The sequence below is a fragment of the Anser cygnoides genome, chromosome 3 (genome assembly GCF_040182565.1).
Source record: "Anser cygnoides isolate HZ-2024a breed goose chromosome 3, Taihu_goose_T2T_genome, whole genome shotgun sequence".
In the NCBI taxonomy this organism is placed as follows: domain Eukaryota; kingdom Metazoa; phylum Chordata; class Aves; order Anseriformes; family Anatidae; genus Anser; species Anser cygnoides.
Window position 1 is genome coordinate 118,963,319 of NC_089875.1, and position 21,760 is coordinate 118,985,078.

The window sequence follows — 21,760 nt, forward strand, 5'->3', positions numbered from 1 at the left end:
TGAGGGAAACATCGTGAGAAGCAAGTCTTGAGGTTCATATGAAAAACATCCCTTAGCTTTCTAGTAATGAAGTCAGAGCTTTCAAAGGCTGTTTACTAGAGGTTTGTGAGATTATTTAGGCAGAAAAGACTTAATTGTATGTTTTGGGGTTTTGTTGGTTTTGCTTTTGTTTTTGTTTTCTTAATTGTTTTTGTTTGTTTGTTTACTTGTTTTTTTTCCTGTTTTCTTAATATTAGGGTGTTGAAACAGTTCTGGATGGATAGAGAGGACTAGAAAAGGATGGGGTATCAGAAGTGCTCCTTTCCACCTTACTTCCCGTCCTGGGGGTCTCTTCTGTCTTCCACTTGCTGCCTGGGGATATGGCATTGCCACCCTCAGCACACCTCTCTCAGCACGAGGGATGACAACCTACACAGCCTCTCTTCCCACTTTCCTGTTTCTAGCTCCCTCACCATCAACATTCTGTCTTCAAGTCAACACAGTGGCAGCAATCTCTCAGTCAACCTCTCCCTACTAATCTGTTTGCTAATATCCTTGCCATTAATATGCCATTAGTTCCTCTCTGAATTTGCCTGCCTTACAATGATTTGTGTATGCAATAGAGAAGATCTTTATTTTCCAAATTCTGTTCTGCCTACAGGTAGTTTATACTGTTTATACCATATTGTAAGATCAGCACTTTCAGAGGTGCTTTATTCCACTGTAAGACAGTGGACCAAGAGTTGCAAGGTGAGGCACCTCTTGGAGGTACCCATCACTGACTACAGAGAAAGTCTAAATGACTAATTTACGCTGGGCACTGAATTTCCAGCTGTTTTAACAGTAAAAAATCCTACTTTATTGCTACGCAAAGTGTTTTCCCCATCTTTGGTTCTTTCATAACCCCCTGCAAAATTGCAAACTACTTTTTGAACTGCGGGTATGAAAAGCTGAAACAATATCAGTGGACTAAAACCATTTTTTTCCTATACAAAAGATTTGTGTCCATGCAGCAAAATGTCATTAGCTCCTTTGAAAGAGCTTTATCCTCACATAAATCACTATTAGTTATTATCTATCATGACAAGATATTTTAAGTCATCAGCTGTCAGAAGAGCAAATCTGCCTAGTAAGTGAAACCTATATCTCTCTATATATTTTTTTTTCTAGTGCTATAATAAAATGTACCTTGTTTGCCTGAACAAACAGGATTGATCCACTGACCAAAAACAATCTGTCTTCTTGTTTTATGTATCATTCCCTGAATCTCTGTCTCATTAGCCAATTGGCTGAATGCCAACTTTTAGATTATCTTTGGGTTCATAGTGAAACATCACTAAAACAGCATCAGGACAACAACTGATCTTGTGTGACCAGAACAAACCCGTTCAGCAGTGACTTCTGTAAACGTATGCTGAGGCTGCCAGCCTATTTTTAATCCATTTAGGGTGCTCCATGTTAATTTTTCTCCATTTTTTTCTAGGTTTGTAATGAAAACCTCATGGTGTACCAAGTCAAATGCTTCACAGATGCTTGTTGCATGAAGTGCAACCTTTATTGAGTGAATTTGTAATCTCACCAGAATAAAAAGCTATCAGTTTAGCTGGGCAGAATCTATTTTCCATAAAGGTGTGTTGAGTGGCATTCAGTACATGTACCTTCTTCATTTCTGAGGACAGGGGACACTAGGGTACGAGGGAAGAGGTTTTGCCACAATATATACACGTGCAGCTTCAAATTCAATGCATCGTCAGTTCTTCTGGAGACTGCTGCAGTCTGAAATGGACCTGACGTTATTTTATGCTTTGCTCTCTCCAAATCAAGACTGTCCTGTCTAGAAACCCAAGGAGGCCTTTCTCAGTCTCTATATAAATAATTCTTTCATACAGCCAATATTATTAGTCATAGTGTGCAATCGGTTCTGTATTAGAATAGTAAAGAAGCCCACTGGCACTGTGAAATGACTGATCTCCGGTGTGGATGTATCTAGAGCACTGAGTCCCAACAGCCGTCTACCTCGAGGCATGGGAGAATTTAAGTTGGTGAGGCGGAGGAGTGATTGGTGATATTAGGGAAGCTTGACAGCCCCTCTGCACAGACTGCACTTTTTTTTCCTCTTCTAACCCTCAGCACCTTGCAAGTGAAACCAGTTTATGTGCATTTACTATTTCTATTTCTATTTCTATTTCTATTATTTCTATTTCTATTTCTATTTCTATTTCTATTTATTTCTATTTCTACTTCTATTTCTACTTCTATTTATTTCTATTAATAATACTATTATTGTTATACTCTCTTGTTTCAAGGGTGGTTTCAACAGCAGCTGGGATGCCAGGATTCAACTGCTCTTGGAAAATAATTATTTAGCAAGCATCGGTGCTGAGGACCCTGAAGCCTGAGTGGGCTAAGTGGACTGTGGTATGGAGAAAAGCTGTATTAGCATTCTCATTTTGCACGTGAGGAGCTGAGGGGCAGAGACATTAAATGAGTGGCCTAAGGTTGCGGAGGGGAATTGGTGGCAGGATGCAGGCTTGAACTGAGGACAGTTGATAACCAAGCTAATGCATAAGCTGCTAGTCTTGCCCTGCACTACTTTTTCAGTGTTGCCTGTCTCCATTTTCCTCTCTGAAACAGGCTTAGATAATAAAAATGGTGTAGAGAATTTGTCTGAGGACAGATAGCCAAGGGAAATGGGTGCTTTTTCTGATGTTTTTCCCTTGTTCCCAGTGCAAGTGGTGTGTTATTTAATTCTTCTCTGCTTCGTGTCATCTATCCCTGATTCATGGACCAAGGGGTAGTTTTTCCTTCAAAAGGGGTTGGAAAACAGTGATTAGGGCTGTTAGGAACCTACTATTTCCCCTTGAAGGAAAACCCTGAATTTTAAAAAGAATAATGTATTTTTTCTTTAATTACGAATGTATTTTCTTTAGAAGTATTGCAATTTTCTCCAGAGCTTCTGGGGACTGCTTAGACCCTCAGCCTCCCTGAACTGAAGAGCTGGGGATAGTTCTTGGACCTGTGAGATGGGAACCTTGACTGAATTTGTGATTAAATCCCAGGGCATGGAACAGCTGAAGCCCCCAAACCCTGTAACCTCCAAAGAACACGCCAAGAGGCTGCTGCACGTGAGAGATCCAGGCAATCCTAGGACCCCCACCTACAAGATAAGCTCATACTGGGTGGGTTACAGCTATGAAGGACAATTACAGAGCATGAGACTATTTTCTATGGCAAAAAAAAAAATGCCACAAGACATTTACTTGTGCAGTATTTGTGCACTCCACTGTACTTTTCCCATCAGAGGATTTCTACTGATGCATTAGGAACCAATCAGTGAAGAACCCATGGACCTTAGGAATCTCCTAACCAGATTAAGCTGAAATGCCTGCTTGACAAGCCTAGATGTCAGCATCTTATCTCAGCTATTCAAGTAACCTCTGCCGAGAGACAAGCACTTCCAGAGGGGGATTCGGCCCATACTGCAATCGCTGCGTATGAGAAGTGAAGTGAAGCACCCTCTGGAGAGCATATCTGTCTCTATTAACCACAAGCACGGGAGAACTAGATTACACTAGACACATAACGTGTGATAATTAGGGGTGTTGAGTGTAGATACAAGTTAGGAAGTCTTGGTTATCTTCCTCCACTGAGTGTCTCAGGGGGCAGTGGTCCAGTGCTTCCACCATCACACAGTCAGACGAAGGGTTGCTTAATCAGTGATTTTGATAAAATTATTCTGCAGTGTCATCTCTTCATGGTAAAGGCAGATAAGGAGAATTTGTCATGTGTTCAGACTTTATCTTAGGTATTTTCTCCATCTTAATTTCCACCTCTATACAGCCTGATTAAACAGATGTTTCCATATTGCTACCAAAAGAAACAAAATATTTTATGCTCTGTTGGTGACTATCAAGGAAGTCAAATCAACCAAGATTTTGCTCATCAAAAAGAAGACTTGAATTAAAAACTTCCTTGAAGAAAATTTAAATTCTTGGGGGGTGGTGGTGGTGGGGGTCAAGTCTATCAACCTTAGAGAAATAGAGGTATTAGGACCCACAGCAAAGTTCGTTTGGGAATAGTGTTCCAGACTTCAGTTCATCATATAATCTACCATACAATTTTAGATTAAACAAGGGTACTGAATCATCTTTGGGCTTGCTACTAAGCCCAGTGGTGGACATGAAGATAAAAAGTCCCGTCGGGCAAGCCTTAAAACGAAGCCACAATTTATGCTTTAGCTAATCTTCGTTCTGTGTCTGAAAAGAAGAAAGCACAGGGTATAACAGAATGAAATGTAGCATCCTTCTCCCTGCAATGCACATCTTTTCTCTGGGATTAAAATAGGGTTTGCATTTTAAATTTTCATTTACTAAACAGAAAAATATTTTACTAAGAGGGAATGGTATTAAGGAGAAATGATTCTTTGTGTGCCCTCAGGCCTGGTGAAGACAGGATTTGATTTGCTGTGTTAGGCTGGAATCTGGATTGATACACAGAGATGAGAAGGTGTTTAATAAAATTTACATTTCATTTTCTCACTTGACACCAGTCTCCTGTCACTCACCGAATGAAGGGAATACGACAAATAACTTTTGTCAGCACCTAGACATGGAGAGACAGTCGGGGGGAGTGGGGGAGAGCAAGGGTGGGTTATTTTTAGTATCGTTCCCTTTGATGGCTGCAAGATTTGGCATGTCTTAGGCACCAGCTTCATCTTTAATGTACTTTGGAACAGAGAGGTGCAGTGGGAGAGAAAGCACAGATTAATCCAGCCACACCTAACCTGTCCCTGGGGATGGACAAGTGACCTACTGGGAAATGAATGAGGTGACCTAAACCCACCCCAGCAGAGCATTTTGGTGCATGCTTCACGCTCAGTTTACATATCACTCATAACTCTGACAAACACCCCACATGCATAAGGATTAACTGCATAAATCCAGAGACAGGGAGCTCTTCTTCAGGAGGACTGAGTATATATTCTCCTTTACTCTTCCTGGGGTGTGTCACCCTTTAATTGATCAGCTGAATTTTGAGTCAGATCCCTGCATCCCACAGGACTCTAACTTGGAAAAGAGCTAAGAGTGATGAGGAATATGCTGGACATCTAGAAAAACAGGATGAGTAAGCATTACTCCCTATTCATCATGTAACAAAACACGGAAAATATCAGGCAGTACATTTAAAAGAAAAGCTGAAATAACTTTTTTTTTTTTTTTTTTTAACATACCATTTATGGATAATTCAGAGTAACACAGTAACACGAAATTCAGGCTACACTTTCAGAACATGTTCTGGGGCGATAGGTCCATCCAATGGCCTTTTGTAACAACCACCGGTCCCAGAAGTCTCTTCTTGCTTAAGGTCAAATCCAGGGAGGGTTCATTTCATATTTCCCTTTGTTTTCCCTGTTCTTCCCCAAGTATCCAACACCAGCAGCTCCCAGTATGTGTGTCTTGTCTGATTCAACATGAAAAATATTCAGATGTTTGCCCCATTTATATGCCAGTCTTGGTTCATAACTGCAAATTGAGACAGATTCATCTGTAATAGGGACTAATTTTTCATTTATCTTACAATGTGAGGAAAAAAGCTCTGAATTGAAACATCTGAGACAAAACTGACAAGATGTTATGAGAGTATTTTAGGAGAACGTTATTTACTGCACTGGAAACCAAGAGAAAGGATCAAAAGCTCAGACAGAGTCAGATTTTGCCTTCACACAATTTTCCATTTTGTTTCGGCTTCTTTTTGCCAAAATTTTCACCTTGAGCATAAAGCTAAGGACAAAATGAGTAACTTTATACATACTTTTTGTATAATTTAATATATATATATATATTTATTATAATAAGTACATACATATAATGTATGCATGAATTTATATATATTACCAATTTGGAAGTGTTGTGTTCTTTTTCTTCTTCCCTACTCTTTTTCTCCTCCCTATTGGTCTGAATCCGGAAAATAAATAAATAAAATAAAATAAAATAAAATAAAATAAAATAAAATAAAATAAAATAAAATAAAATAAAATAAAATAAAATAAAATAAAATAAAATAAAAAGGAGGAAGGGAAAAAAAAAAGTAAAGAAAAAGAAACCAAAAGCAGAGGGTAAATGTCTCTCTAAACATCCCTCCTTCAAAACATATTTAAACTTCCAGTTTTTCTACTCCTTTTATATCCAGAGAAATCACCATACCAAGGGCCCTTGCCATTGTGTTCTGAAACCTTGGAACGATCCTGAAGAGTATTTGGCTTTTGCTCTTGCCATCACCTTTTTAATGTTTGATCTTTATAACAAATAGTCACTCAACATTTCCTACATTTTGGCAGGGATTTTCCTGTCAGTACAAATCTGGAATCTGTTCACATCTTGGCACAAGCATAATGGTTGCAAAAAATTAACTCAAAAAGTTCTATGAATCTGTGTATCAGTGAGCACCCATAATTACCCTTGAAGTACTGCATCACACAGTATTCCTGACAGAGCGAAGCTTTTCTATCGCACTTCCTTCTCCAGTGGATATTTTGTTCGTGTAATTCCACTCTCAATAAGGCTTTTCTTTGCAGAATCAGTACCTCAGAGAAAAGCCTTCTGACTGGACACTTCCCTCTTGTATTTGCCATTTATACCTCTTATGCTATAGAAATAACTGCCAAAAAAAAAAAAAGGGGGGGGGGGGCTGGGAGTTATACCATATAGAGATGATGAAAGGGTTTATAATCTCATTGCTGTTATTTGGTTTCTCTCTCTCTCTCTCTCTCTCTCCTTTTTTTTTTTTTTTTTTTTTTTTTTAAATTTTGTCTTAGGCACACAATTCCTTCAACCCAGACTGTAATTAATTTTACTACATCACCAGTTATCTCCGCTCCCTAACCAGCCTTGTCATTTTAATTTTTCACAGGCTTTCTTTTCTTCTATCCATGTGCCTGCTCCTGTATCTTTGTGAAGTCTCATCAACCCTGGCCAAAAGCTTTAGGCAAATTTGTCTGTAATGCACTCCTCTACTCCAGACATAGGAGAAAAAAATACCACTTCCTTAAAGGGGGGGAGAAGGGGAGAAAATTTTGACCACAGTATTGTTTAGGAATTCCAAAAAACAGGTTAAAAATAAGGCATCCTTACAGCTGCAGGCTTATATAGAACAATAAAGTTCAAGTGCTATTGAAGACGGGACTATAAAAAAAGGTGTCAAGCAGAGAATGTAGACACCAAAAACACAGCAAATTCAATGAAATTGTTGTCTTTGGCTGCAGCAGAGCCAAACTTTCCAAATTTCACTGACATTTGAAATGATTGTCAAGAAAGAGCTCCATCCTTGGAGGATGGTTCTGCACAGACAGATGCAGTCCTTGTAATATTTGTTTTGCTTGCACTTTGAAGGCTTCACTGGGATTCGTTGTGGGGAGGTCAGTACCTTGCCAGGCCTTCTCTAGTAGATTTTGTGAAAGAGCTCAGTGTCCCTTGCAGAGTTCACTTCAATGTGGGCCGCGCTAGAGCATCAGTCTTCACCGTGACATGCCTATAGGCTGCTTTGAAAAGCGAGCTGAAATCCTGCTCCTGCCTTTTTATGTCTTCCCAAAAGATGGACTATGACAGCATAAAACAGTGAGCTCCTTTCATCTGAATCCCCTGCAGCTGGGCCAGAAGTCTGTCATAACCTCAAATCTATCAAGGTTCCCCATTCCCTCATGGGTGAACCACATGTCACACTGTGGGTTTTCCATCTGGCTCCCTCCACCACTTCCCTACCCTACCCTGCCTTCACACTGCTTTTTAGAATGTATAACATCTCCTTATCAAGGGGTATTTGGATGTTCAAACTTACCCATAAAACATCCATGCAACAGATCACCAAAAGTTCTGATGGTTCAAAGCTGTAATATGCAGGCGTCCCACAAGCCGAGGTGGTATTCTAACTACTGTAAAACAAAGTTTTTGGCTTTGGACATGAAATGTGTGCTCTCTTTCTCCTCACCCAGGACATCCTGGGGCAGCTTGGGTATGTCTGTCCTTCTAACCATGTGTTTCCTGGAAGAGCAAGAGCTCGTTTTATCTTTGCCTCTCCAGGTGGCAACATTTTCAAAATAAGTCTGCATCTGCATCATCCACAGAGGAGCAGGATCCCATTTCATCCAGGTGCTGTTGCTATCAGTCTAAAAACAGTAAGTGAAGTCTAAATTATTTTTAGAAAAGATGTAACCTCACTTTAACTACGTTCTTCAACCACTAGATGGTTATAAACATCATCTTTATCTCTAATCACCACAATGATTTCTTTCCCATACACAACACAAGAGCCCTTCAATTTCTTACTTATTCAGGGCTCACTTCATGTTTGTACTGAATTCTCATCATGTTTTCTTCACTTTCTCCCCACTTCATTCCCATGCTCCACCACCCCCTCAATTAATGCACAGCAGTGTGGGAAATCAAGATCAACAATGCTGCAGTTAAAGATTTTTTAGCCCTGCTTATTTCATTAGAGGTCTAGACATGCAAGACATTACTTATTCTGTAAATAAAGTATGGATAAATGCTAGGATTATGAATTAAAGGATTAATTAAAGCCCTTAACTGTTTCCAATATGTCTGATTTTTTTTTCCAAAAAGAAGCTCTATTGTATATTTTTGCATATCATTTACATTCAGTATTATTTGCATGTAATTTGCATAAAGCCTGACACTTCTAATTATATATTATTTGCTTTCACACTTCTTGGATGTGATAGAGTAACTTACCAGAACTAGAACTACTTAAGGAGAGTGGAGTTTAGGGGCTGGGGGAGTCTTATTTCTGCAGAGAGGAAAGGATCTCCTACCATATGAAAGTAAATCTGGGTATCAGCTGTGAAGGAAATGAAGGGTCTCTAAATCATTTCAACAAGCCTGGACATCTCTTCAAGATACACCCTCTAATTCTTATAAACTCAATATAGCGCAGGGTCCAATGCTGGTGAATCTACTTGTGATGACCTGACATGGACTACACTGCATTAGTAGAGCAGCTTTCTTCCAGTGGAGACATCAGGGAGAGGCCATAATCATTTATGGATCTAGAAGATCCCAAAATGTGAATAAAGTGAGAGTTGTCTCTCTGAATCTAGATGGAACTAAAGCAAAAGCTGGCAGACAAATCAGCTCTTCCTTTCAGTTCAGTTGGTTCAATTATTTCTTCTTTGATCAGAACCAAACAGCAACAGAGGTACTCTCCCAGAAACAGAGGCACTCTCCATCCTTTCATCTAAGGCCTTCTTGAACCATCACATTGTGAAGGAAGAACAAGAGGGGAAGGCATTATATATTCTTTTATGGCTAACTTCAGACCTGCATCCACTAGAGCTTGCAGGATGAGGTTCATCTAACCAATGTGTGTGTCATAAATGCCTTTATCTGAACTCCATCGTAAACTGGAGGTTCTCTGGGGACCAAAATCATCTCATTCTAAAGCAGGAATATAAATTAAATCAAAAAGTCCTCATATAATTGAGCCACAGAATATCAAACGAACCTATACTGACCGTTTCTTATATGCAGGCACCTACAAGAAAAATGACTGTAGGCTATTGCCAATCAGTGATATTTCATGAGGAACAGCCAACAACCAGATCCTACTTCTTGGCAACACAGCTAATATGTAGCCTTTCCAGATACAGAGGCAGAAGAGGAGACATCATTTTAACAGGATTTTAAATCCTGTGCTTCTCATACAGGATTCACTTACATTAGCTGGGAAGTGTGGATGGGATCATATAAGTGCATTGGTCATTATGGCTGTGCTTGCACTAATGGGCTAAAGATGATGAGAATCAGGGATAAAGCACTATTCTTTCATTATCCAGCCTGATCCAACTGGCTCTTACCCACAAAAAGCTCAGACACAGCACAGTTTGGGAGTTCGTATGGGTGAAGAGCATCCTCAATGAGTATAAATGAAGCTATTTCATAGCAGGGTCAGATAACCGTAGCAGGGTCAGATAACAGAAGCCAGACTGTTTTCTATATCACCATAGATTTAATCTGTTTTCTCGTTAAATTTCTGCACACTGTTCACAACATAAGCAACAGGCTTATCTACAGCTTCACTCTTCAGCTCAGGCCCAGGGTGCATGTACATACTTTACAACTTTGGCAGCTAATGACAGTTTGTGCAATGGCCAGGATGATAATTGCTACACACATTGGGGCTCTCTTAGGGCTTACAGTCTAGAATGAGACATTTCTGCCTACAGAACTGAGTAGCTCACCAACCAGCACTGGCATCTTAGCTCCTTCAGCTTGAAGCCTGGTTTGTTTTCAAATCAAGATTTCTCACCTTCTCTTCCACAGCTGATCTGACCAGAAACTTAATCTTCCTACACCAGTATTTTTCCTGCAGAGGAGTATAAAATTTATCTTGTGCCACTGGGGCACCTTGTAACCAAGAAGTTTATGGTACAGAGAGGGTATAATACAGTTCCTCATCTTCCAGCTCAGTTAAGCAAAGCAGGGAGGAATCCTCCGAGCAGCTGAAGTACATCAGTATTGTTATTATCACTCATAAACAGTAGTGTTCATAACAAGACGGTGATTTAAAGGTATTAGAAAACAATGATATGGTGGAGGTCTAACTCAGCAAAACACTTTAATTTCGAAACAAAACAAAACAAAAATTCTTAAGCACAGATTTAACTAGGGAAGCATGGAAGCACTTGCTCGTGAAATGGAAGTTGAATACATGTTTATTTGGTTTTACTCAGGAAAAGGAAAAGGTTTACACACATACTGAAGATCTTGGAAAGGGAAGATCAGAAGAAATGGGGAAATTGTTATACATATATGTATGTATGTATATGTACATGCACACACATACCAATCAGCATTGCTCTAGCCTCTAAGACAACACTGATGTTAGCACATTAAATAGCATCAGGGTGCAGGTACAGAAATTACAATATATGCAGTTGAATTGCTAGGCTAATTAATCCCTGAAAGCTTTTGGCCAGACCCAGCTAGCACTCCTCCCAGCAAGTCTTAGAGAGAGTTAATAGAGGTATCAGAAGCCAAGGACTGTTCTCAACAGGTTGCGTCGTCACACCTGCTTGTTTTGGAAGCTAAGACAATTTAGTAGCATAGACGTGGCCAAAGTCTCCCTGTTGCCTCAGAGCCAGGTCACAAGTTTAGTTGTACATGCACAGCACAACAGTTTGTTTCCCTGATCGAATATGGGTGTTTCTCTTACCATGGAGACAAAAAACTCAACTTCGCATTGACTGGAGGCCAGGCAAAGCTTGCTTTTTCAGTAGTCCACCACTTGACATGACTTCTATTATACTTCTGCTGCTGCTTCCGTGACAATCTGCTCCCTGACATCATTCTGAGGTTTGGGCATCGTATCCAACCCCTCTCTTTCCTCATTGTAACCACCTGAAGGCTGGGGCACATCTTTCTGGGCAGGGCACACCTGGACCGTTGGCTGCTGAAGTTCCTGAGAGTCACCAAGAGATGTTCCTCTACATTGCTGTTGGTGACTGTCACTTTTCCTGGCTGCAGAAAAGATGTCTCTGTTACTTGTCTTACGCTGGAGTGTGTTCATCTTTCTCACTGTCTTAGCTTCATAGGGCTGCAGGCTCATCTCCTTCAGTTGTACTGCAGCATGTCCTACTGCTCTGGTTTCTTCCATTGCTGTAAAAGCAAAACTTGTTTGAGTTTTACAATAATTTTACGACCCTAGTTTCACGTTCCTTACCCCTCCATTCCTTTACTGCATGTTAAATACATTAATGAAAAAGTAGTTATTCTATAGAAAATTATTTTAACTGGCCACAGATTTAATTTTGGCAAAAATAAGTTTTGAAAACCCAATAACCATAAGCTGCTTCCAGCAAAAAATACAGCAAACAAAACAGCTGCTTTGTTCTTACTGATAAACAAATAGCTTCCATGGCATTTGCTGATGTTTATCAAATGTTCCAATAAATGATTAATAATTAAGTGTATAGAATACAGCTGATTAATAAGCTATATATTGCTAACACTGAAAATCATTTTAATACTACACATCTATAAAACATATCAACCCTCTACAAATAAAGCTATAATATAAAGGAGAACTTTTAATTTCCAACATTTCAATCCTACTCAGGGCAGAGCCTGTAATCTGCAATGTTGTTTAAAAATTATGTTGAAAAAATCATTCAGTCGTTGAAAAAGCAAAATATATACTATACATATTTCATGTGTAAATACAAAATGCTTACATCCAAATAATCTAATTCCTAATAATGGAAATCCATTGGAAAGTTCTTGGTAAATTTTCAGTAGTCACATATTTCTGCAAATAACAGTTTTTCTTATTATTATTGCCTTAATATTGTGTCATTGGCTCCTTTAAAGTACAAGTTGCATACATCACTAGCTTCAACTTCCTTCTTTGTACATATAAACAGGATGTTGATCATCTACACCAAAGCTTTACGCTATTTTGTGGTATGTATTCCCACCCTCTTCATCTTCAAAGGTGACATTTTCAACTCTGAAAATAGGACTCATCAAACAAGTTTGAGTTATTGGAGGAGGCTAAAAGTTTTCTGGACATGAGCAGTTTCAAAGATGAAGTATTGACTTGGGATTTGTAGGACAAGAGTAATGGGAAATAATTCTTAGAGATCAGGATGTGTTGCAGTACCAGGCACTATAACTAAAATGGATGATATCCTGTGTTTCCACCAGTAACTTGAAACTTGAAATCAAAATTAATTCAAATGGAATTTGTACACAGTAGAAAGAATGACAAACTGGTAGACAGGAAGGAGGAGATGGTCTGAGCAACCTAGGAACAAGGGATGAGGACCATTTTTGGTGAGTGGGAGACCCTCTTAAGGTAAAAAACAATGATTTCTGGGCAGTGGTGGGAAAGGAGTTTGGGATTAAGGTCACTTAAGTACAGTAACCAAAAGGATTCGTGAGATCTTTTGGTGGTAGAGGAGGAGTGAATGGTGTTCGGGAACTAATTTTATTTTTGCAATAACACAAACCAGACATCAAAATCAAGTCTGAATAAAGTATAGGGTACACCCAGAGAGTAGTCGTGCCCTGGAACAAGCTCCACAGGACAGTGATCATGGCACCAAGACTGCCAGAGTTCAAGAAGAGTTTGGGCAATGCTTTGAGACATAGGGTCTGATTTTGGATGGTCCTGTGCGGAGCCAGGAGTTGAACACAATGGTCCTTGTGGGTCCCTTCACACTCAGGATATTCTGTGCTTCTATAATTCTATACATAAATTAAATAAATAAATAAATAAAAGAGTCAGAAGAATTTCAAATTGCCAGGACTAGTTTAGATTCAAAGAAGGGCTTCAATTTGAACCTAATGATCATGTATTTTCACCGAGAGAAAAATAAAAATAAAACCAAGAAGTCATACTAAAGTGACACTCAATATAAGAAATGAATCACAGAATCATGGAATCAGAGTATCATAGAATCTCAGAATGGTTTGCATCGTAAGGGAACATAAAGATCATCCAGTCTACCTTACCTGCCATGGCAGGGACATCTTTCACTAGATCAGGGTGCCCAAAGCCCCATCCAACCTGACTTTGATCACTTCCAGCAATGGGGCATAGATTAGGCCTCAAAAACTGCAAAAATAAGCTATTAAATGCAAACTAGTGTAGGATACAACTTTCCTATGATGAAAGTGAAAAACCACCAGAATAAAGTACAAAAAGAAGCAATATGCCCCTCCACCTCCAGGTGCCTTCCTGTTAGCCATACATTAGTCAATCAAAAGTTATTTAATTCAAGACCAAGATCATAATGTGAAGCTGAAGAGATTTTTTTTGTTACACCACAGTCAGACAGAATAATACCTTGATCCCTTCCCCCCTGAAATGCCACATATCTATGCATACAGCTTTCTTCCTCATCTCCATCCTCAGCTACTTCTGAGACAACTACCTCCATTGGTCTTTGCATTGTATAAGCAACTACCAGAGAAACCCTGCCTTGCAAGACTTACTGTGGTGATTAATAATTAAGATTCCAAAAACTTAATTGTATTAGAAATGTGGGATTTCTTATGGGGGGAACAACTGTAAAGCAGAAATGAAACAAAAAGACTTCAGCTTTGATTTCCTCTCTCTCTCCAAAACCAACAGCACTTTAAATAAGGGGAAATCAAACATTAGACGTTTCCAAGTCATATGTATTAAATTCACTTAAGATATTGTTATCCTTGTTTAGATTTGAACATATCGGGGAATCTTTTTGTCTTGCAACTATTCCTAAAAGACTTTAAGTGACTGGATTGCCTTTTTCTGACAAAAAAAAAAAAATCTTTCCATGAATTATTTACACGATGGCTCCAATCAATGCTGTACCTGTCAGCCTCCCCAGCCAAAATGAAAGTTCACTATGTAAAGGTGCCAAGGGAGAATGGCAGCCTCCCACTGCGAGTTTATAGACAGAACTAAGTCAGCACGCATTATGTGTCAGAGCCGACATCAGACAGAATCAGATCCTTTGATCTCAGACCTCCACAGGAAGCTTAGATCTCAGACAAATTAGATAAAAAATGAATTTATAGCAGATACGTGTCCTAAGGCACACAGCTGAATGCTGTGTTTTGGAGGAGTACAGCAAATATAAAAACACATAAACTGCAGAATTTCCTCTCTCCTTCTCTCTCTCCCTCTGCTTTTGTGATGGATGCTAATTAAAAGGAGATAAAACTCCAGCTCGCCTCTTCCTGCCTCTTATGTAATCCATAGACTTCAGGAAGGAGGAGAAAAATGAAATTCCCAATACAGAGTAAATGGGTGGTTCAGCAGGGTTATCTGAACGCTCTTAGATCTGTGCAGTTCGCAGGTGAGACCAGAAAAAGCCACGACAGAATAACCACTCCAGGAACGTTTCACGCTTGCAGAGAGGGAAGCCAGTGCTTTATGCTGCCAGCCACACGCCCCTGAGGCTGTCTGCGTTTCAGTGACCTCAGAAGTTGTGTTTGATCAGCAGAGGATGAAAAGACAAGTCTTGAGGAGGTGGGTGGAAGATGGGTGTTTGCGGCAGCGATGTTAGGAAACAAAGGGGGACAACAAATGGGGGCCATGGAGCCAATCTGGGATGCTAGCTTGGACTCACTGCTGGGAAAGCATGGCATGAAGGTCCATGAGAAGGAACTACAAGAGGTGGAGGTTACTGAGAAGTGTACAAAGGAGTCCTGCGTGGTTTTTCCAGCACAGCAGCATACTCCAGTACAGTCCTCCCCACCTTGCAAGCTTGTCCGGAGCTTTTTGAGCTCCACATAGTGGCTATCTCTGTTATCACTTTAGCTCCTGGACACCTGGCAGGGGGAGACCTTGTTGCTGCATGTGTAGTGGGGAGCAGAAATGCCAGTCCCCGTCCAAGAGCACTGGATGAAATCATGGATTCATTGAGCTCAAGGGGGGTTATGCTGCTGCCCTCAGTGGAGCTAGGATTTCACACAATATGTCTGCAAGGAGATAAAATGAGAAGTAGACTAACACCAGGGAGAACGAAGAGGAGGTAACAAAGTAATAGCCCTTCGGAGAAGAGCCATGTCACTGATCCAATACAAACCTTTAGTTTGAAGAGAATTAAACCAACCCTTTTGATGTCCAACTCTTTAAAAATCAGAATTATTCTCAAACTACAGTCTCACCTCTTGCTACAGGCACACCCCTTTCATTCTCTCCTGGATTGTGGCAAGGCTGGATGTGAGGTGCATGAGGCTGTGCTTGCTTCTGGGGTGCCTTGGTACTGGCTTGTGGTATATCAGCCTGTTTAGTCCTCATTTCTGTAATGAAGCATATCAGTCACATCACTACCAATGCATCCTCAGCTCAACAGCAATTATTAATTCAAGCAACAATTTATTGCTGGTGAATTAGCAAGGTAATCCAGAAGTATTTTTTCTGCCCCAAAGCAGAGAGAGTTGTTTTATGATCATGTCTTATGTTTTGCTATTTGGGAACCTACCTGTTCAGGTAAAATCTTTCCTTGTGTTGTCACCATATTCAATAATATTAGAAATTCAGACCTCAGTGCAACTGGTGTTCATGATGTAATTTAGCAGAAAGAATCTTCAGCTTGGATTTGCAAAGTTATTTGGAAGCAAAAATCTGGTGAAATTAGCGAGGAGGTTTGAAAACCAATGGGAAATAGGTGTCTAAAATAATGTATTATCTGAGAGCTTCGTTGGCTCCTCAGATGTCTTCCCTGTACACTTGGCTAGGTCACAACTTCAGTTAGCACATCTGGAAGGCCAAATTATTGGTAATTTTCAACATATCCAGAAATTTAAGATGACTGGGAATCGAGCCATTGAACATTTGCAGTCATGTGCATTTGTCTTCAGTTCTTCCCTTTATGCCTTCTGTATTGGGAAAGCCTCTTATATTTGTTTTAATGTCAATACCAGAACCCAGCAATCTTAAGGCAAATTAATAGAGCTGTGGATTTGCTTAGGGGAAGATCTCCAGAGAAGCTACAGCCCTCCCATTACCACTTTGACACATGTGATGTTGATAATGTGGTGTGGGATGTGAGCACGGCTCTGCCACTGCCCCTAGGGCATTCACAGTGCAGGTGTCTCTGATCCTGGGTAAGCACCATGGCTTTGCATTAACATCACTGTGGCAATGTTTTGTTATGTCACCCTTTATCAGGAAAATGCAGCAGCTTTTCTTTGTTTCTCAGTTCTCTATCTCCAGTATAGAAATCTGATTTTCATTGTGTTTCACATACAGTTAGAACTTTTTCCAGCCAGGACTCAGTCATCTTCTATAGGCACAAAACTGTATAATCCTGAACTATGAACCATACTGCTAATTAATGAACTCTGCAGAGCTTTCTCTGAGTGTCATTGTATACCTGAACAACTCAAAAAATAAAAATTAAGATGCAAAAGCTCATGAGACAAACAGAAGAAATAAGTTAAAGGGTTATGAGAATAGCAGGCTGGAGAGATATGTAACTAGACAAACCTATTCTGAGTCGTATCCAAAGCCAGAAGATGTTAGGAAGAAGAAAGCAACTAGGCTATATTAATGTAAAAGTCATGAATAGTGTTAAAAATTCTGCCAAGTTTGCCTTGCCATTGCAGCTAAATCTTGTTGTAGCCACCCAAGAGATTTGCCAAATGAAAGAGGGAATCCACAAGTATAAATTTTTGTGGACGTTTCCAACTTACTGTTGCTTTTGCTCTTCTTGAACCAGCAGAACACAAGAGTGAGGACGAATGCAGAAGCTACTGCACTCAGCAAGACAACAAGTATCAAGCTGGCCTTCTCTCCCATGGGCACAGGGAAGACGGTAAATGGCTGAGACAGTACAGTGAACTTAGCTCCTGAGAATTTAAAGCAGTCAGAATTTATTACAAAAGTAAGGACACTCATTCCACAACGAAAACACTAGGCTATAGACTTTTGACAGTGATGCTGCTGTAAAAATGCATTGAGGAACAGTCCAGATGTCCTTCCATCCCCACATCCAACATTAGCCAACAACATTTATTTAGAAATGGGTATGAGGACAAGACAAATATTTAACAACATTTCTTCAATGTATGTCTCAAACATTCAGTGCATCCTGAAGCAGAGTCAGTCTCTTTGTATTTAACAGTCCTTAGTATTTCTTCCATGAGTTTGTACAGTCGACTACCAAGCCTAGAAAATATGTTCACAAGGAACCTGTTTCTGAGACAAAACAGATCAAGTTCATGCAGAGAATGTGCACATTCTGTCTAGCAAGACAGGGAAGCTGGTTGCAGTGAGAAAGGTACTAAGTCATGCGCAATTTTTGCAAGCTATACATCACTTATTTAAATTAAGTTGTGGGAATTTTAGAAACATTGACTAGCATTAAGCTGAGTCAGAAAACTGCTGGTGAACATGTTTATATTTTTCACCATGTTGACATTGAGCAAATATAAACAAAAAGTTTCAGTGTCATTGCTGTTAGCATGATAACACTTAGTCTTTGGAAGCATACAAGATTTGGGTAATGCTCTTTACCCAGAGATCCTACAGTTTTCTGTAAATGAAATCAGAATCAAAGCAGCCGCTACTCAAAATTTCCGTGGTCAAGAGTTCATTGGGTCTCAGCATCTGAGCTTCAAAGACTAGAATATGCTTAACACTGCTGCCTCCAAAATCAGAAATATATAGGTGTTTGGATCCCCCATAAATTTGTTTATTCCAGTACTTTCAACAGTACTGGTGCATGAGCTAAGGCGTGAGAAATTAATGTAAAAACTTCAGCTGTGAAGAAATTGTTTGGCATATATGTATCTGGGCTGATTCTCCCCAGAAATATCCACACAGAATCTGGGCTTAGCATGGGTCCTGGACAACTTCCAAAGACATTTTGAACAGAGATGTGTTTGGGAAGAGCAGGATTTTAATAAAACTTATCATGGTACTCACTATAGACCAATTTGAAGGATGTGGATTTTCATATCAGCCTATTACCTACGTTATTACAAGACTCATTATCAGTCCAAACCTCACAATTTTAATAATTTCAATGGGAATATATTTCTTTTACTTGTTTGAGTTCAAATTTTAATAAAAATCTAAAAACCTTCTTCATCAATTCATTAAAAATATGAGAAGCACTGTCAGATGAAGGTTTGCAGACTAGGGTAAGTAGCTGTAAGTACTTTTATATTAAACTAATTAGCTTTGTGTCAATATTGTCCACCCGAACAAAGCAGAGATTCGTCAGAACAACATGGGAAGCATGTTCCAATTGGGAAAAATTTGCCTGCAGATACAAGCATATATGAACTTCAATTGAGAGGAAAGAAGCAATCTCACAGGTATCAAGGACTCTACACAGACAGGTTCTTAAAGGTTGCATTTCACACTAATAGTCTGCAAGTAGACTGCTATTGGTTTAAATGGAAAGTGGATGGATCAAGCCCATTGGGATCCATATCACTGAAGTGAATATTACTGGAAAATGAGGAGCAAGACTATGCAGCAGTGCTATGAATAGCCCACTCTCCCCAGGAACTACCACTAAACCACTTGGGATTATTGCTTTCAGCATCATCGGCATCTTTTGTGCTGTCTCCAGATCGCATGAGCCTGAATAACTATGCCAGAAAGCTATTCATGAAAATGTGTCCCAAACTTCTATTGTTTGATTGATTAATTTTTGTTTGTTTGTCTCAAATGATAAGCAAATATCTTCAGTAAGATTCTGGCAGTATAAAACTCTTTATTCTGACTCCAGCATGGTTCCCCATTACAAACGAGCAAAGGGGATTGCTTGTTTGCTGTGTACTTTTACAACTCATATTAAAAGTGTACAATGCTCTGATTTATGCAGGCAATACCTACAGAAATGCATCAGCTGTATGCATTGTTGTCTTTAAACACCTCTTTGCAACACTCTTTCTGGCTAAATATTTCATAAAAGGGATTTCTATTTGACCTTTGTTCAGAGGGGAGAAGATTTTGTGACTCCCCTGAAATAGCTTTCAAAAGACATTTCATTAAGCTGCACTTTCCACTAAAGCATCTGATCCTGTGAGGTGCTGACTTTCCATCTGCTCTCACTGAAGTGAAGGCAATGGGAGCCGTGGGTGTTCGGCAGCATCCACCCCGAAGTAGACATATGTTCCCCCTCTAAAGGCCCACCTCCGAGTATTCCCTGCACCACAATTCTCCTTTTGCAGAGCCATGGGAAGCACTCAGTGCTGATTAGCCACTTGGGACTGGGAGGAGCAAAGGTTTCTAAAATAAAATATCTGGATCTTAATTTAATCCCAGGATAGGAAAGGATTTCTTGTGTTATAAATCCGCACTGTGTTACACATTATCATCCATAAGCATATAAAGCTCCATCCAAAAGCAACTGATCCGTTCTCACTATTCCTATCTAGTAAGATAGGCTGTTCAGAGCAATGCACTCTAAATGTTAGTGATATTCTACTTTTTTGTTCAGATTTTCTCATTAGTCACTTCCACTTGGTCACTTCAACCATCTGATGTACTTGCCCTTTTCTTTTTTTTTTCTAGCTTAACCAAGCTATACTATATTAGAGTTTTCTCATTAGAAAATGCTGATTCCTACCTTCATTCTTCTCTGTACCTATTCTTTTTTGAGATGATTTCTGAATATGGGTAAACAAAATTATCTTAGTATTTCAAGGCCTCATCAGGTCTGTATGCAGTGGCACACACACCTCCTCACCTCTCCTGGAGAAATTTTATCCATCCCTCTTGGTTTCTTTCTACCTGGTAGGTTTCAGGTTATACTTATATATATATATGTAATACCAGAACAGAAGCTTTACGCATGGGCTTACAACACCTATACCTTAATTTGTTTTTTAACTACATGCCAGAGAGCACATTCCTGCTTCTCAATGACTTGACAGGTGACCAGCGCTTTGACCCTTATATACATTCAGAGACAGATTTGTAGATAAATTCAGGCCCCAAAACAGTTGTGCAGGTGCTTGTTTCATGCAGATGCCCCCAGGCCTTTAACAGCCAGAGTTCAGGTATTGCCCAAGATGCCAACATCCCCCTCAGCTTGTATTTCTTAGGAGGTATAACCACAACTGACCCCTCAGCGTTATGGTGGCTCAGGAAGTCCCAATGTCACATCTGTAAACCGTCAGGGATACTCTGAGCAGAGCCCAGTCCTGGAGGCGTGCTCTGAATGTGAATAACCTGCTGCACCCATAAAGATGGCCAGGTGCAGCCAAACGGTGGGTGAAAAGCAGTACAAAAAATAACTTCTTGAGCATAGATGGAAAATTACAGAACACAGGCAGGAAAAAGGGGACTCAATCTACAGGAAAAAAGTTTACTCTGGCTGCTTAACCGGCCTACGTACCCGATTACTGTAGGAAAGTTCATAGTTAGGGAATCCAGGAAAAAGAGGTACCTCTCTCTGGCAATACTTCTCTGTTCTAACTCATCTTCATTTTGGGCATCTTAAATGAACAGTATAGCACTTACCCAGCTCACTTGCTGCTTGGATGATGCCAGCTTGGACATGTAGCAGAAGTCAGGCTATTTAGAGGTTTTGCATTGCTTGCCTCACTCAAGCAGAATTTACTTCCCTTTTTATAAATTCAGATCACCTGTAGTGTTTTGAGCTCATTTACAAAATCAACATTCAAAAAATAGATCCTACCTGGTGGTGATGTGACAGTAAATACAAGGTTCCAGTTTGTGCCTGAGCCAGACACAGCCAGACTGGAAAACCTTGCACATCCATCTATGACCTGCACTTCAGTGAGCCCTGCAGAGTAATACAAAAAAATGTATTGCAGTTAACAGCTTCCAGATAAGCATGACTTAAATCCCTCAGGAAAAATAAATAAATAAATAAAAATAAATAAAAAAATGAGCAAACCAGGAGAGTCCTTGTGACTTGAAGGGGACTTGTGAAAACCTGACTTCAGTGTCCTTCCTAACTGTAAAGTTTTTGTCTCATCCCAGGAATTTCATATAGAGACAGATCTTCAGAGGTATTTGGACACCTAATCCCTCCTGAAGTGGAGTACCCTACCTTCTGAACCTTGGGTCATTAAGCTCATTGTGATAAGCTCTGTGCATGTCCATATCATGGCAGTGTAATCTGAATACAAACGCTAAGGTGATCAAGGAGGAGTAACGGGAGCTATGTAGACCTGTTTGAAAGTTCCACTTGCTCATCTTTTTGATTTAACTTACATATTCTGTGACATCAACATCACCAGTATCAGGAGAGTATTAAAGATGACTAAGTATTTTTGTGTTAAAGGGA

General features: G+C 39.8%; 1 protein-coding gene across 1 annotated transcript in view; it reads right to left on the bottom strand.

Moving 5' to 3' along the window:
- Window positions 1-10,687: 10,687 nt before the first annotated feature.
- Window positions 10,688-21,760, bottom strand: part of PKHD1 (PKHD1 ciliary IPT domain containing fibrocystin/polyductin) — a 256,426-nt gene continuing 245,353 nt past the window's right edge. The window contains exons 62-65 of the mRNA XM_066993217.1: window positions 21,146-21,253; window positions 17,181-17,336; window positions 15,651-15,785; window positions 10,688-11,648 (exon numbers count right to left, since the gene is read on the bottom strand). Coding sequence (XP_066849318.1) covers window positions 11,293-11,648; window positions 15,651-15,785; window positions 17,181-17,336; window positions 21,146-21,253 — 755 coding nt within the window. The 3' untranslated portion in view covers window positions 10,688-11,292. The remainder of the gene's footprint in view (window positions 11,649-15,650; window positions 15,786-17,180; window positions 17,337-21,145; window positions 21,254-21,760) is intronic.